Source organism: Pistacia vera, unplaced genomic scaffold (genome assembly GCF_008641045.1).
Source record: "Pistacia vera cultivar Batoury unplaced genomic scaffold, PisVer_v2 Contig848, whole genome shotgun sequence".
NCBI lineage: Eukaryota > Viridiplantae > Streptophyta > Magnoliopsida > Sapindales > Anacardiaceae > Pistacia > Pistacia vera.
The window spans coordinates 114,323-132,251 of NW_022196721.1; the positions used below are offsets into that span (position 1 = coordinate 114,323).

Consider the following 17,929-nt stretch of genomic DNA (forward strand, 5'->3'; position numbering starts at 1 on the left):
CCAAGAGTAAAAGCCATCACGCTAGCTTAAGCGATACAAAGGATTGCTTAAGAGATCTTAGTCTCCGGCAAGTACAAATACCTTTTCTTCGGCGGCCCTCCTCCTCTTGGCGGCCTCCTGCTCCTCCTCTGAACTCTCGTCGGACTCCTTTTCCTGGCCTGAATTCTGCCTGGCCTCCTCTTCCTCTTCAAAACCGTTTTGCTATTGTTCTCTCTTTGTTGTGCGCCGTCGTCTCCGCTGCTGGAACACCTTCACTGATCAGAGGATCCACCGGAGTAGCCGTTTAACTGCTTGCACGGTCGGACTCTACGATTCGAAGAGGCGTGGGTTTTCCTCCTCATTGTTAATGTCAACCATAGTTTTAAGAGAGGAAGAAGCTTTAGGATTGAATTTGGGTGTGAAAATTTGCCGGAATGTGAACTGTTATGCCGGAAATTGCATAGATGCGTTTAGGGATTGAAGATATCGATTTTTGCCTTAATTGGTTTCGATTAGCGATTTGAGTATTTGGGGCTCTTTTCAAATTTCAAATTTTAAAAACTTTCATTAATTATATTTTATCCTTATATGTTTTAATCTTTTCATTTTAACCCATTTTACATGTTTAATGGATTCTAACCGTGCCACGTCGCTTCTCTAAATAAAAAAAAAAGGGTAAACAGTTTCAAGGCTATTTTTTTAAATCCAAACTTGGGATGGCGGTCAGTTAAATTTTCTCCACGATTGCCTGTAAGCATCCCTCCATGTTTCATTAATTTAGGTTTTGATTATTGTTTGCTTTCGTATTTCAATCCATTCATCGTGTTATTATATGCAGATTGCGATTTTAGTCAATATCTGGAAGGCTGTTGTGCTAAAATTTTCAATTTAGCCGTCTTTTTTTTTTTTTTTTTTTTTAAAATTTTGAAGATTAAATTATTTCATGATCATGAATATAGGTTTTTATTATTGTTTGCTTTCATATTTTAACTCACACTTCGTATTATATGCATATTATTATTTGTGATTTTCGTCAATTTGTGGAAGGCTGTGCTGTTAGAATTTTGTTTTCTGTTTTTGTAATTTTGAGGATTAAATTGTGTCATGAATCGAGAATCTAGTTTTTGATTATTGTTTCGTTTTATATTTTAATTGACTCATTGTATTATATGCAATTTGATTTATTTGGATTATCGTCAGTATATGGAAGCCTGTTGTATTAGAGTTTTAATTCTGTTTTTTTAATTTTGAGAATCAAATTTTGTCATGAATGGTGAACGGGGCGTGGGAGTGCCTGGGTTTTATATGAAAGGCCTATAAAATTTGGAATCTCTTTGAAGATGAGAGTTACTAAAAAAAAAAAAAAATCTTGTGGCATGTTTATTTGTGGTTATAACTATATCAAAATGAGAATCAAAATCTGATTGATTTACTTGAAAATTTTTTATTAGATGGACTTTCCACTGCCACAGCCAATGTCTCAACAATACACGAATCCTTCGAAGACACAAATGGAATTTCCATGAAAGGTGTGAGAATTTCAGGTCGTCCACTCTACCTTGACATGCAAGCAACAATTCCCGTTGATCTACGTGTCCTTGGTGCGATGCTTCCATTTTACCTCGCCCCGTTAAGGTAACGCCCACTCTCGAACTCACTATTACAGTTGGGAATCGGATCTCGCTGTTGAAACAGCCCGCTCTCAAATCTCTGATCTTATCGGCGCTTCTCCAAAAGAAATAATCTTCACCTCTGGCGCAACCGAATCCAACATTGTTTCAATCAAAGGAGTTATGCACTTTTACAAGGACAAGAAGCGCCATGTCATCACGACACAGACTGAGCACAAGTGTGTTCTCAATTCATGTCGACATATTCAGCAGGAAGGTTTTGAAATTACTTATTTGCCCGTTGGATCGGATGGGCTTGTCAATTTGGATGAATTACGGGCTGCTATTCGGCCAGACATTGGTTTAATTTCCGTTATGGCAGTTAATAACGAGATAGGTGTGATTCAGCCTATGGAAGAAACTGGTCAACTATGTAATGAATTTAAAATTCCCTTTCACACGGATGCTGCTCAAGCATTGGGAAAGATTCCAATTGATGTGGAGAAATGGAATGTTAGTTTGATGTCATTGAGTGGGCATAAAATTTACAGGCCCAAAGGGATTGGAGCTTTGTATTTGAGACGTAGACCTCGAATTCGAGTTGAACCGTTGATAAATGGAGGTGGACAAGAGAAAGGGATAAGGAGTGGGACTTTGCCTACCCCGTTAATTGTGGGGTTTGGCTCGGCTTGTGAGATTGCGAGAAAGGAAATGGATTATGATCATAAGAGAATAACCACATTGCAAGATCGATTGTTGAATGGAATTAGGGAGAAAATTGATGGGGTGGTGATAAATGGTAGTATGGAGAGAAGATATGCGGGGAATTTGAATTTGTCATTTGCTTATGTTGAGGGAGAGAGTTTGTTGATGGGTTTGAAGGAGGTGGCAGTGTTGAGTGGGAGTGCTTGTACTAGTGCGAGTTTGGAGCCTTCTTATGTTTTGAGGGCGTTGGGAGTGGAAGAGGATATGGCTCATACTTCGATTAGGTTCGGGATTGGGAGGTTTACTACGGAGGCTGAGGTTGACAGGGCTGTTGACCTTACCGTTAAACAGGTTGAGAAGTTGAGGGAAATGAGCCCGCTTTATGAGATGGTGAAAGAAGGAATTGACATAAAGCAGATACAATGGGCACAACACTGAGACAGTTTGGGGTGTTGGATTGTATGTCAAATGGAGGAAAGCAGCATGTGTGATAGACCAGCATAACCCCCTTCTCGGGCTTAATCCAGTTTTTGTTTCTCGTCTTTGTAAAACTATCATAGGAACTGACCTTATAGGTGGATCTTTCAGTTAAAACATAAGAGTTGCTGTGTCTATGATTCTTAAGGATAGTGGATTGGTGTTTTTTCTTTTTTCTTTTTTCTTTCTTTTATTTTTTTTTGAAAATATTCTTGTAAGGACAATTTGTGAGAAAAATACTGGCAGTTTGCGGGTTCGTCATAATAAAGTGTTTCGGGATGTCTTTGTGCAAGGTGAATGGGCCTGTTAGGTTTTTTGTATAGAAGTGGCAATTTGTGTTTCTAGAGTTGTCAAATATAGTATATGTTATTGATTATTACCAGGTAGCAAAGTTGAATTATCTTCTTAAAATTGCATATTTGTAAATGCAGTTTTTATTTAGCGTTTCTATATCATTGTCTATGATGGAATCATGGGTAGTGGAGAACAATCATGAATACTTATTTGCTGATTGATGTTAGGATTTCCATTTTCGAAATTCAATTATGGATTTAAAAATTAGCCTCTGCTGCAAGTTGTTCAGCCTTTTTAATTGTGTCAGTAAAACTCTGCTCGCAAATAAGGTTGATGAATGATATGGATTATCCCTTTCTTATGCATGTGCAATTGATTCAAACTCTTTTTAATGCGGAAATGTTAGTTTGTTATTGAAGAGGTTTGGTATTAGTAGGGAGGTTTGGTATTAGTAGGGAGGTTTGTTTGTTCCATTCATGCTTGTTATTGGTAACTGTTAAAAGTATCTTTAGGCTTTAATAATGGAGTTTAGTTGCAATCTGTCGTTTATAATTATTTAGCAGAACATACTGTACTTGCTGATCAGAAGTTATACCTCAAAATTGGTATGATTTGAACTACGAAAGCAAATTGAAATTTGTTACCCTACTGTTACCCTCCTACAAAATTATGGTAAGCATTTGCTTTTGATGTATTGCAGGGAGTTTTGGCTGTAGCCTAATGGATATGGAGATTGGAGAAGGCAAGAGCAACTGTATTTCACTATCTATTTATAAATGTGTGGGCTGGTTTTTATCTCCAGATAGTAAATTGTTGATTCTGATACAATATGATCCCATTAAATTTGAAAATGAATTACTCAAGACACAATCTGAACCCAAAGTCTGGCATATCAGTGTACCAATTCTTGTTACCATTATGTGGCATATAAAAAGTTCAAAGTGCCTAAGTTCTAATGTGCTTTATAGACTGTGCATTATAGTTTACAGAATTTGTGTCATTGATCTTATGATTGTGGGTCTCTAATAGCAGTTTTGTTCCTTAATTACTACTTTCTATCTTGTTTTTCCTCCCGGTTCAAGACATAATGGGCAAAACAGGAATTATTGGTTGATGACAATATTATCACTCAAGTTAAAGTTAAATATTTGATTGGATTAGTTTTAACAGAGTCATAATTCCTTGTTAAATATCATCTATTAATTGCTCCCTGTGATGCTAAATTGATACAGTAAGCTTCCATCATCCATATATCCAAAAACTTGTCTTCCTCAATTTTGGTCCTTTTTTTTTTTTTTTTTTTGCAATTATTATTTTTTTTGATCAAAATTAATATATAATTAAAATAGAAATTTTGTTGAAAGTTAATGAAAATTAAATTTTGAAATTGAAGTAATATATATATATATATATATATATATATATAGTAAAACTTCTTTATAGTGATACTCCATATAAGAATAACTTCCATGTAATTATAAATAATTATGATCTTAACTTAGGCTAATATAAAAAGGAATAAACTCTATATTGTAATAAGTTATAATATGTTAGGTTCCCTCTTAAGAAACTTGTCTCCACATAATAATATTTATCTGTATATTGCAAAAAATATATATTATGTTACATTAAAGGTTTAAAATAAAATAAAATATTTATCTAAAGTTGTTTGGAACAATGATTTATACTTTAGAGTTGTTACCACATCTTTTTGAATTTACAAGTACATAATAACTCGCTAGTATAAACACATTCTTGTTGAAACCAAAATATTTATAGGTTCTTGGACATGTTTAGGGTTTCTTGGCACGAAACTTTTTGTATTTTCATACTATTATCCCCATGATTATCTCCTTCATCTTCTTGTCTAATTCTAATAATGATTTCTTCTTTAGTTAAAGCATACACGACTTGTTCATTTAGATAATTGAGGAAGTTATTAATATTCATTCGATTAGTGTAGTCTTCTATTAAGTTATAACTTTTTCATAGTAATAAAATTAGTTTGGTATGAATATTGTAGTCCTTTATTAAGTTATAACCTCTTTAGTAATAAAATTAGTTTGGTCCCACTATTATAACTATAGAAATGTTTTACTGTACTTAATAAAATAGGTAGTCTAAATAATCTCGCTCTTAAATGGTGTCTTTAGTGGTACAACCTGAATTTGTCATTGGAAAATAATGGAAATTAAATGAAAACCCATATTTAGGAATGATGCTATGGTACATTATTTAAGTAATTGAATCTTTAAAATCGAATATTTTGTTATGGATACATAATTAAAACCATGATTTCATTTTTCTTATTTAATATAATGGCACTAACAGACTACCTCNATTGAATTGAATTTAGAGTAGTTGATTTAGGGGGTGTAAATGTAAAAAATTAAAATTACATGAATTTTGGGGGTGTAATTGTCATAATTGAAAACTGTTAGGGGTGAAAATAAAACTAAAATCTGGAGAGAGAAAAAATGGGTCCACCCGTACCCGTATAGGGTAGGGCACGGGTCCAAAATATTAGACCCGTATATATCGACCCGTATAAGGACCCGTACCCGTATAACCCGGACCGTACCTGGCCCACCTACCCGTTTTGCCAGGTCTACTGTTGAGAGATTTGAGTTTAGGGAGAGTCTGAGAGATGAGATGCAGCCGTGATCTGAGACTGAGAGATCAGAGATGAGATGTTGAGATGAGAGTGAGATTGTGAGAGGGAGGCGTGAGCGTGATTCGTGATGAGTCTGATGACTGATGAGATGCGTGAGAGGGAGACGTGAGAGGGAAGGGTGAGTGTGAACTGTGATCTCTATTCGTGATTCATGATTCGTGATTCGTGATGACTGTGACTCTGTGAGAGGGAGGCGTGAGTGTGAACTGTGATCTCTGCGTGATAAAAAATTAAAAACTTTTAGGGATTCAGACATTCAGTGAATAGTGAATAGTAGCCTTGGCAAATACGGGTGCCCACGGGTTCACCCGTATGACCCGTGATTTATTGGACTGGGTACGGGTACGGGTCACAAAAAATGGGTTTAATTTATTGGACCCGTACCCTATATTTTTTACCCGGGCACGGACCGACCCGCGGGTCCAAACCCGTTTTGCCAGGTCTAAGTATCACTGAATAATCAAATGTAAATAAGTTTTTTTTTTTTTAATTTTAATAAAATTGTAGGGAATTAATTATAATTTTAATTAACTTATAAGTCTTACAGATTTAAGAGAACAAGTTAAAATAGAAAAAAAGTATTGGTAATATATGATTCAAGAAAGTAATAATAATATAAGATAAATTTGGCATATTATAAATAATTAAAAGATCTAGAGAATTTGAAAAATGAAAAGGTCAGTTTTTGGTCAGGAGAAAAAGGAAGCTTTGGATTGGAGAGGTGGAAAGTAAAAGAAATTCAAAGCTTAAGTGAAATAAGTTTTTAAAATTCATAAATCAACCTTAATTTTTTTTTTCTGTGTTAGCACTGAATCCTGGTGCTTTCCTACTAATTAAAAAATTTTAAATCATCTTGGACATTTGCTTATTTGACAAACATTTGGAGATAACAGATGAAAAGAGGAAGTAGCGAGAAGTTTGTTGATTTTATAATAGGTTTTAGGTTATGCTTGGTTGTGATATTTTTGGTACAATGGTGGAGGTTGTGTAATTTTTATGAGAAGTGGAGGCTGTGAGAAGTTTGGTTGTGATGATTTTTAGTGGGAATGGTGGAGATTGCAATCAAAATCAACTATATTTTTTTTTCATTTCGGCCGGAATCGCACCCGGTCGGATGAGGAGATGAAGTGGGAGGAGGGGGAGATGAAGAGAAGAAGAAGATGGGGGGTAGTTTGGTTATAGCGGGAGGGGGAGAAAAAAGAAGATTGGAGGACAGTTTGGTAATAACACACTTTATAGAATCCAAATTCCAACGGTTATTAACGATGGTACTTAAGCGTAAAAAATCTGGAATTTAACATGGAATTTCGCTAAACTGAGTGGGGAACATGTGTACTCTTATGAAGTCGTCAGTACATGAAACAACTGTACTAATTGTGAATGTGCAGCTGTAGTCCTAATTATTTGTTGGGTAAAATAAGAGATAAAAATATTAGTTTTAGTTATTGTTATACTTTAGATAAAAAGGAAAAAAAACTGTAGGGTCGGCAATAGGGATTTAAATTAGATGTTTTGACGCAGCTTCTTGGTTGCTTTGATGGACCTACTGCCAAATTACACTACCTCCACCTCCATTCATCTTGCTTCTCCTGTTACATCAACTTTCTATATTAATATTATTTATATATATTATATATATATTATATATACTTTGCTTTTCACATTTCATATCACGTAATATTTAAATGAAAACTATTCGGATCGAAAAAATGGTGTTGGGTTAGTTTAGGATTGTTGTAACTTTTAAGTTTAATAACTTTAAAAATAACCGGTTTTGAAAATAATTTCAATGTGTTAGTAATAATTGTAATTTTTATAATTATTGTGATTTTCAAAATCTACATCACATGTTAGGTAAATTAGCTGTGTATGTATAATGACTAAAAAAGACATTTTATTTTTTATAATATTTTTATAATTCTAAATTGTAATGTATTAAAATAATTAAATATTAAATAAATATACTTAATTAATAATTACCAAGTGATAGAAATTTAATATTCGTTGATTTATTCAATTTCTGAAATTAAATATCATAAATTGACATATAATATCATACATTGTCAACCTTTGGAATTAGGTTGATTTTATGGAACTTTATAAGTTAACTTACTTATTTACATATCAGAAATTTTAGTTTGAAATATTCTCGATAACTTCCAGAAGCATTTAAGAGTTCATTTAAATTAGGAAAATTATTAGTTATATTTTCAGGATGAAGAGTTTCGAGATAAAATGCTCAAAAAATTTAGTTCAAAATAGCTGACTTCAGCTTTAGATTTTTTTTTTTTTTTTTTTTTTTATATATTTCAATGTTCATTTATATTTTAAATTTTAAATTAACCTTTATACTTTTTTATATGAAAAGGAGTGAGCCGGATAAAAAATTAAATCCTGAATTTTAACAATTCAATTAGTGAAATTTGATCATAAATACTGTCAGCAAAGGTTGTAGGAGAATCTTAACTAAGGGAGAGGGGATCTATTAAATTACATTGTGTAATTCTTATGAATTCAATTAAAATTCTTATTTAATGCTTAGATTTTAGAAATTAGAGTTAAAATTAAGGTTATGTATAATTATGAAGTTCAGCAACAGTCATCAGTCTTCTCGATTAAGTCAGTGAGGAACCAGCTTCGATTCGTCACTTCGTCAGTTCGTCACTCGTTGCTTCGTCAACGTAGTCATTCCCATTCCTGGTTCGGCAGTACCTCAGTCTCCGGTCGCCGTTATCATCCTCGTCGGCTGGTAATGATCATTAACCCATATTTTGTGTGTTTGTTTTATATTGATCACTTTGACTTGTTTTATTGTTTGACTTGTTTGGAAGGAAAGAAACGTGAAAAATGAGAATTTTACTGGGTTAACTTCTTGAGTTGTTTGGGCAGAGAAAATTGGGTAGAAAGAAAATGTGAGAAAGTGAGAGAAATGGAATTTAATTTAGTTCTAATCTAGTTTGAGTTGTTTGGACAGGAGCAAATGTGAAAAAGTGAAGATACATATTCTCATTACAGATTTCGGAATTTCTTATTTAAGAGGTTTTGCAGTTTGCTTTGTTAAATTATTTTCTAGTTTATTTCATCTTTTTGCTTACCTTCTCTTGTAATCTAAATCCTGAGCGAGGGATGTATTATGTATGTGTATGTATAATGTAATAGATGGGTATAAAATAAAATGAGGATTGGGAGTATCATGTATGTTACAGACTTACAGTATGTATAATGAGTATTTTATTCATGTGTTTGTGTGGCCTGTTGGGTTCCCCTGTGGCTGTGTTATGATTTCAATTTAATTGATTAATTAAATTAAGGATGTTATTTGGGGTGACTATTAGTATTACACTTAACAAAGAAACTTGTCTTTTGGGAAAAAATAATTATGAAACAGAGAGCTTTATAAGAAATCCGAACCAAGCTTAAACAGGTAACAGAAATGAAAAAAATTATTGTAAATCCTCTTCTATTCTTGAGCTGGTCACATTGTTCTACTGCTAATCTGCTATCCTCTGTTGTAAGCATTGATCCAAGACTAATAAATATGTACCTCTGAAATGAATCTACCCCGTTACATTGATTGAGTATTAATTAAAGCATTTGAAATCCAAGGACAAAAGACTATATGGAAAGTCAAGCCAATCACCTGCTTTCTATTTAGACAGCATCTCCAAGTCATTGCAGCTTGTGAATACCAAATTTCTTCTAAACCTGTAAGTTATAATTGATGAATTTTGACCTTAAATTGGCTTAAAGTGTAGAAACAGTAATGAATAAGCATCCCTTGAGGTAAATAATGGTCAATTAATAGCGATAGGATTAACAACTTTTCCAAACTTGATAAGGACAAGCCAATTTGGAATAAATTTGACTAAACTTTCCTTAATTTTACCAATATTTTTTATTAGAATTTGTACCTAAGTTTATTTATTACTTTATTTATTAATATGGTATTAAAGTAAAATCTATTGACCAAAAACCTTTTGATGTTAAAATGGTTGTGATTTTGTGAAATCAAATTTGTTTTACATGTTTATTGGTATATGTTGATAACATTTTTCAATTAGAATTTGAAACATGGTTGATTAGATCCCAAAGTTAGATGCAAAAAATAAAACCAAATTGTGGTCATTAATTAGAGTTTAAATTCAGTCCAAGATTTGATTCTACCTAAAACATCTACTCAACCACAAAAACCAAAAATACCACATTCTCTACTGAAGAAGTGGAATATATTGGGAACCCCTTAAAATTTAAATTATGAAACATGTTATTATAAAACAACACTAACTTTCAACTACCATTCCCTCTCCTGCACAAATCCCGAAATCAAGCCATAATTAACAAAAATTGGTTTATAAGTATAGTGATTAAATGAAGAGAGATGATTTAGAAGACAATAAGATAGATTTGCTTAACTCGGTCAAATTATAATGAACTTTACACCCAAAGTTTTTCTCCCTTGAAGGGTATGAAGTATGATATCAGTACTAAATTTGATGTTTGTTTCTTTATTTTATTGTTTATCCTTTGAGTGTGTGTGAGAGACCAATATATATATTATATATATATAATATATATTATATATATATATATATATTATATATATATTTTTTTTTGTAGTCTCAGCATTGAATGGCGGATTCAGAAACTATAGATACAGATATGGTTAAGTGAGAGCAAGTGACGATGCTTCTAGGGTAATGCCACTCCTTCTAGTTCTAGTATTCCTACACCTAGTTCTAGAAAATAACGTAAAACATCAGAAGTTTGAATTTTTGAGATATAGTTGAGAATAACCCTGAAAGGAATAGGTGTAAGGCATGCAGTAAATCTTATGCATATGGTAGTGCCACACATGGGACTAAAATATGAAGCGTCGTATACAGAATTGTCCAAAACGTGCCAACCAGATGTAGGGCAATTATGATTGATCATGATCATAGATTGCAAAGTAGAAAGATTAGTCAAGAGACTATCGTGAATATATGGCCTTATCAATTATTCAACATAAATACCATATTCAATGTGGAGAATCAAGGAAATAGGAGAGTCTTTTCTAGTGTGTAAGGAGCTTGTGCATTTTCTAGGAACACCCGCTAAGGCGGATTGCTTAAAAATATTTGAAAGGATGAAGAAAAAAACTAAGCTTGAATTAGGGAGGTTGAGCTTAACTTCTGAGTTTGGACTTCTGGTACAACTGAGGGATATATTTCTTTGACAGCTCATTATATAGATGAGGATTGGGAGTTACAAAATAAAATATTGAAATTTTGTCATATTCCTCCTCCACACTCAGGGTGTTTGGCAGAAAATATCATAAATTCTTGTAAGAGTGGGGTATTGAAAAGAAAATTTTCTCAATTACTTTGGATAATGCAAGTAGTAATGATAGGATGGAGGATATCTTGAGGAACCAACTTTGTGTGCAAAATGTTTGTTATGTAAAGGTGAATTTTTTCATGTGCGATGTTCTGCACATATCTTGAATCTTATTGTTCAAGAAGGGTTAAGAGCTACTAGTGTGTGTGAATAAGATTCGAGAGTGTGAATATATTAGCAAATGAGGCTAGGAGAATCAAGTTGGAGAACTTGCTGTACAAATGGAGTGAAAAGCTCAAGGGGTTGAGATTGGAGTTTCCACTAGATGGAATTCGATATTTTAATGCTGAAACAGCGTATATATTTCGTCCTGTGTTTGTGGCTTTGTCAACAATAGATCCTAGGTATAAATTTTGTCTATCAAATGAAGAATGGGATAGGGGGGAGAGGATATGCAAGTTCTTGGAACCATTTTATGATATTACGACTTTATTCTCAGGTTCTAAATATCCTACAGCAAAACTTGACTTGAAAGTGTGTGGAAAATTCAATTACGTTTAATGAAGAGAGTACGAGTGAGGATGAAGTTGTTAAGAGCATGGCAAAACAAATGATCCCAAAATTTACAAAATATTGGGATTCTTATAGTTTGTGTGACGATTGCAACTTTCTGACCCACGTCTAAGTTTCAGTTTCTGGAGTATGCTTTCAACAAAGTTATGATTAAATTCTCCTGCGACTAGTTTCTTCTAGTAGGCGTTATGATCATTCTTTGTAAGTCACTATACTTTTTAGTTTTATATTTATGATAATAAAGTATTGTTTATGTTTAATTTTAATTTTTGACACTAACTGTTTAAATGATGCAGGATTTTGACACGTATGAGAGTGTTTCATTTCCACTAAGAAAACTCGAATTAGTCTTTATTTGGAAGAGATGAGGTTTGTCGCATCAAATATCAGAATTTGGATATCCTCGATCATTGGAAGACATCATGATCGTTATCCAATACTTACCAGATGGGTCGTGAGAATCATGGCAATACCAATAACATCCGTAGCCTCGGAGTCCGCTTTTAGTATTGGCAGTAAAGTGCTCAACAAATATCGAACTCACTTCGACCAAAAAATGCAGAATCTTGATATGCACTCGAACTTGGCTATTGGATATGAGTTTGAAGGTAACAGGTAACATATATTTCTTATATTTATTATTTACATTTATTAATATTGTAGTAGTTGATCATGTTTTGTAGATGATGAGGTGAAAGATGATTCGGATGATGATCTTGAGTGCCATTGACTGCTCGGACTGTGGAATCAAGAGATTCTATCACGTCCACTATGGGATGAACATTTGCTGTCCTAAGAATGTTTTTTGTGAATATTGGATTATGTATTTGTTTTATTTTAATCGTATATAGTTTATTGACTTATTTTGTTTGTTTATGTGTATTGTGTTTAGTGATTGTATTGTTTATTTGGTGGGTATTGTAGTTTTGTATTATATTGTTTTGTTGTTTATGTGGTAGTTTATTTAAATTACTAAATTGACCCTCTTTTAAATATTAATATAATATTATTTTTATTATTAATTTTTGAATAATTTCTTTTAACCCTCAATATTTCAGATTTAGGTAAAACACCCCCGCTTATAAAAAACTTTAATTTATGACGAAATCACCCCCACCTCCTGCCGCCGCCTGTCGCCACCGCGAACCACCGCCGAACAATAATGACATTTGTCGATATGCCACCGCCTGTTTACTAAGATCATCATAGATTATCGGCCAGGTCTGGACCAGATCTGGCTGTTAACGGCCACGGATCTGGCCCAGACCTGGCCGATAATGGCCAGGGATCTGGACGGCCATATCAGGCCAGATCTAGCCAATATGGCCGGAAACGGCCATAACGAAGCTCCCCGGAGCCTCCCACGGAATTTTCTTCTTCATTAGGGACTCCGACAATTTTCTGGCGATGGTTCGTGGTGGTTGGCCTGCTGTCGGCGGTGGTGGCTGGGTGGCAATGGTGGTCCGTAAATAATTTTAAATATAAGGGCATTATTGTCCAAAATTTTAATTAAATAAGGGTAAAATTGAAATAGGATATTAATGTAAAATTGTTTTAAAGTAGGGGTATTATTGTCTAAAACTTTTATTAATAAGGGATAAAATTGTAATAAAAAAAGATAACCCTGGTAATCTCATAATACCTAAGAAAATGGAGGTAATCAGATTACCTCTGATATTACCAATAGTAACCACTATTGGTATTTGAAGATTACCGGTATCTGATATTACTTGACAATCAAACATGTTAATCAAGTAATATAAGATTACATTGCCCTAGTAATCCCACTTAACCCCCAACCAAATACCCCCTATATGTATAAAATATTGTAGTAATTTTATGCATACTAAAGTTAGTATCCCAATTTTATATCTCATCATGATAAAGAGTAAACGACATGTTCCACCCAAGGTTTAGCAAAATTCCAGATTTCCACCCATGATTTCATAAATTTCAATTCTCACTCTTATATTAACTTTCATTTAAAAAAAAAAATCTTCAAATAAAATAATTATAAAATATAAAAACCATAACTCATTTTTACTCTTTCTTCGATCATTCCTCATTTTTCTCTCTCTGTCACTTCTCCTGAAACTTCACTGTCTCCCCTTCTCTTTACTTTGGCCCTTTCTTTTTTTCTCTTTTCTTCTTTACTTCTTCCTCAATTCTTCGTCTCTTTCTTCTTCACTTTTCCTCCTCTTGTCTTAGCCTTTTTCTTGTTCTCATTCTTTTTCCCTTTCTTCTCACTTCCTCTTATTCCTTCTTTTCTCCTCCTCCTCTTTCCTCCTTCCCTTCTATTTTCTTTACTTGATGGCCAAAGAAAGCCTTGGCCGCACAATCTGGCCGAGCGATGGCTAAATCGGGCCGGCCGGATTAGATCCGACAATTTAATCGGGTTGTTTAAGTTTAATGCTTCCTGCCAAGTTTCTTTCTCTTTCCAGAGAAAAAGGAAGCTTTTGGATTGGAGATGTGGAAAGTAAAAGAAATTCAAAGCTTAAGTGAAATAAGTTTTTAAAATTTCATAAATCAACCTTAATTTTTTTTTTTCTGTGTTAGCACTGAATCCATGGTGCCTTCTACTATTAAAATTTTAAATCATCTCCTTGGACATTTGCTTATTGGACAAACATTTGGAGATAACAGATGAAAATGAGGAAGTAGCGAGAAGTTTGTTGATTTTATAATAGGTTTTAGTTTGCTTGGTTGTGATATTTTTGGTACATGGTGAGGTTGTGATATTTTTTATGAGAGTGAGGCTGTGAAAGTTTGGTTGTGATGATTTTTAGTGGAATGGTGGAATTGCAATCAATCACTATATTTTTTTTTCATTTCGGCCGGAATCGCACCCGGTCGGATGAGGAGATGAAGTGGGGAGGAGGGAGATAAGAGAAGAAGAAGATGGGAGGGTAGTTTGGTTATAGCGGAGGGGGGAAGAAAAAGAGATTGGAGGACTTTGGTAATAACACATTTTAGAATCCATTCCAACGGTTATTACGATGGTACTTTAAGCGTAAAAATCTGGAATTTAACATGGATTTCGCTAAACTGAGTGGAACATGTGTACTCTTATGAATGTCGTCAGTACATGAAACAACTGTACTAATTGTATGTGCAGCTGTAGTCCTAATTATTTGTTGGGTAAAATAAGAGATAAAAATATTAGTTTTAGTTATTGTTAACTTTAGATAAAAAGGAAAAAAAACTGTAGGGTCGGCAATAGGTTTTTAAATTAGGATGTTTGACGCATGCTTCTTGGTTGCTTTGATGGACCTACTGCCAAATTACACTACCTCCACCTCCATTCATCTTGTCTTCTCCTGTTACTTCTCAACTTTCTATATTAATGTATTATATATAATATTATTTTATATATATACTTTGCTTTTCACATTTCAATCCCGTAATATTAAATGAAAACTATTCGGATCGAAAACTGGTGTTGGGTTAGTTTAGGATTGTTTGAACTTTAAGTTTAAACTTTAAAATAACCTTTTGAAAAATATTTCATAGTGTTTTAATAATTGTAATTTTATAATTATTGGGATTTTCAAAATCTACATCACATGTTAGGTAAAAGCTGTGTATGTATAATGACTAAAAAAGACATTTATTTTTTTATAATATTTTTTAATTCAAATTGTAATGTATTAATAATTAAATTATTAAATAAATCATTACTTAATTAAATTACCAAGTTGATAGAAATTTCTAATTATTCGTTGATTTATTCAATTTCTGAAATTAAATATCATAAATTGACATTTAATATCATACATTGTCAACCTTTGGAATTAGGTTGATTTTATGAACTTTAATTAACTTACTTATTTACATTATTCAGAAATTTTAGTTTGAAATATTCTCGATAACTCCGAAGCAATTCTAAGAGTTCATTTAAATTAGGAATTATTAGTTTATATTTTCAGGATGAAGATTCGAGATAAAATGCTCAAAAATTTAGTTCAAAAATAGCTGCTTCAGCTTTTAGATTTTTTTTTTTTTTTTTTTTTTTTAATATTTCAATGTTCATTTATTTTAAATTTTAAATTAACCTTTATTACTTTTTATATGAAAAGGAGTGAGCCGATAAAAATTAAATCCTGAATTTTCACAATTCAATTAGTGAAATTTGATCATAAATACTGTATCAGCAAAGGTTAGGAGAATCTTAACTCAAGGGAGAGGGATCTATTAAATTACATTTGTAATTCTTATGAATTCAATTTAAATTCTTATTTAATGCTAGATTTTGAAATTAGAGTAAATTAAGGTTAAGTTAAATTATGAAGTATCAGTCAACAGTCATCAGTCTTCTTCGATTAATCGTCAGTGAGGAACCAGCTTCGATTCGTCACTTCGTCAGTTCGTCACTCGTTGCTTCGTCAATCGTTGTCATTCCCTTCCTGGTTCGGCAGTACCTCAGTCTCCGGTCGCCGTTACTCATCCCGTCGGCTGGTAATGAATCCTTAACCCATATTTGTGTGTTTGTTTTATGATCACTTTGACTTGTTTTATTGTTTGACTTGTTTGGATGGAAGAAACGTGAGAAAATGAGAATTTTACTTGGTTTAACTTCTTTGAGTTGTTTGGGCAGAGAAAATTGGGTAGAAAGAATGTAGAAAGTGAGAGAAATTGGAATTTAATTTAGTTCTAATCTAGTTTGAGTTGTTTGACAGGACAAATGTGAAAAAGTGAAGTCACATATTCTCATTACGATTCGGAATTTCTTATTTAAGAGGTATTTTGCAGTTTGCTTTGTTAAATTATTTCTAGTTTTATTTTCATCTTTTTGCTTACTTCTCCTTGTAATCTAAATCCTGAGCGAGGGATGTATCATGTATGTGTATGTATAATGTAATAGATGGGTTATATAAATGAGGATTGGGAGTATCATGTATGTACAGACTTACATATGTATAATGAGTATTTTATTCATGTGTTTGTGTTGGCCTGTTGGGTTCCCCTGCTGGCTGCTGTTATGATTTCAATTTAATTGATTATAAATTAAGGATGTTATTCTGGGGACTAAGTATTACTTAACAAAGAACTTGTCTTTTGGGAAAAATTTATAAACAGAGAGCTTTATAAGAAAGAACTCACCGTTAAACAGTAACAGAAATGAAAAATTATTGTAAATCCTCTTCTATTCTTGAGCTGGTCACATTGTTCTACTGTAATCTGCATCCTCTGTCTTGTAAGCATGACCAAGACTAATAAATATGTACCTCTGAAATGAATCTACCCCTGTTACATTGATTGAGTATTAATTAAAGCATTTGAATCCAAGGACAAAAGACTATATGAGTCAATGGCCAATCACCTGCTTTCTTATTTCGCATGCATCTCCCAAGTCATTGCATGCTTGTGAATACCAAATTTCTTCTAAACCTGTAAGTTATAATTGATGTTTTGACCTTTAATTTGGCTTAAAGTTGTAGAAACAGTAATGAATAGCATCCCTTGAGGTAAATAATGGTCAAATTAATAGCGAATAGGATTAAACAACTTTTCCAAACTTGATAAAGCAAGCCAATTTGGAATAAATTTTGACTAAACTTTCCTTACTTTTACCAATATTTTTATTAGAATTTGTACCCTAAGTTTATTTATTTACTTTATTATTTAATATGGTATTAAAGTAAATCTATTGACCCAAAACCCTTTTGATGTTAATTGGTTTGATTTTGTGAAATCAAATTTGTTTTACATGTTTATTGGTCATGGTATGATAACATTTTAATCAATTTAGAATTTGAACATGTTGATTAGACCCCAAAGTTAGATGCAAAAAATAAACCAAATGTGGTCATTAATTAGAGTTTAAATTCAGATCCAATTTGATTCCTACCTAATACATCTACTCAACCACAAAAACCAAAAAACCCACATTCTCACCTTGAAGAGTGGAATATACTTGGGAACCTCTTAAAATTTAAATTATGAAACATGTTTTTAATTAAACAACACTAACTTTCAACTACCATTCCCTCTCCTGCAAAATCCCGAAATCAAGCCATAATTAAACAAAAATTGGTTTATAAGTATAGTGATTAATGAAGAGAGATGATTTAGAAGACAATAAGATAGATTTGCTTAACTCGTCAAATTAATAATGAACTTTACACCCAAAGTTTTTCTCCCTTTGAATGGGTATGAATGTATGATATCGTACAAATTCTTGATGTTTGTTTCTTTATTTTTTGTATTATCCTTTGAGTGTGTGTGAGAGACCTAATTATATATATATATAATATATATAATATATATATATATATTATATATATATATATATATATTTATT

The 17,929-nt window shown here is 32.7% G+C and overlaps 1 protein-coding gene across 1 annotated transcript; it reads left to right on the forward strand.

Moving 5' to 3' along the window:
- The first annotated feature begins 724 nt into the window (after positions 1 to 724).
- LOC116118532 (cysteine desulfurase, mitochondrial-like) lies at positions 725 to 4,034 on the forward strand. The gene is given in 4 exon segments (XM_031404514.1): positions 725 to 729; positions 1,431 to 1,612; positions 1,614 to 2,820; positions 3,766 to 4,034. Coding segments are annotated over 2 exon segments (1,230 nt in total). The 5' UTR covers positions 725 to 729; positions 1,431 to 1,501; the 3' UTR covers positions 2,733 to 2,820; positions 3,766 to 4,034.
- The last annotated feature ends 13,895 nt before the right edge of the window (positions 4,035 to 17,929 follow it).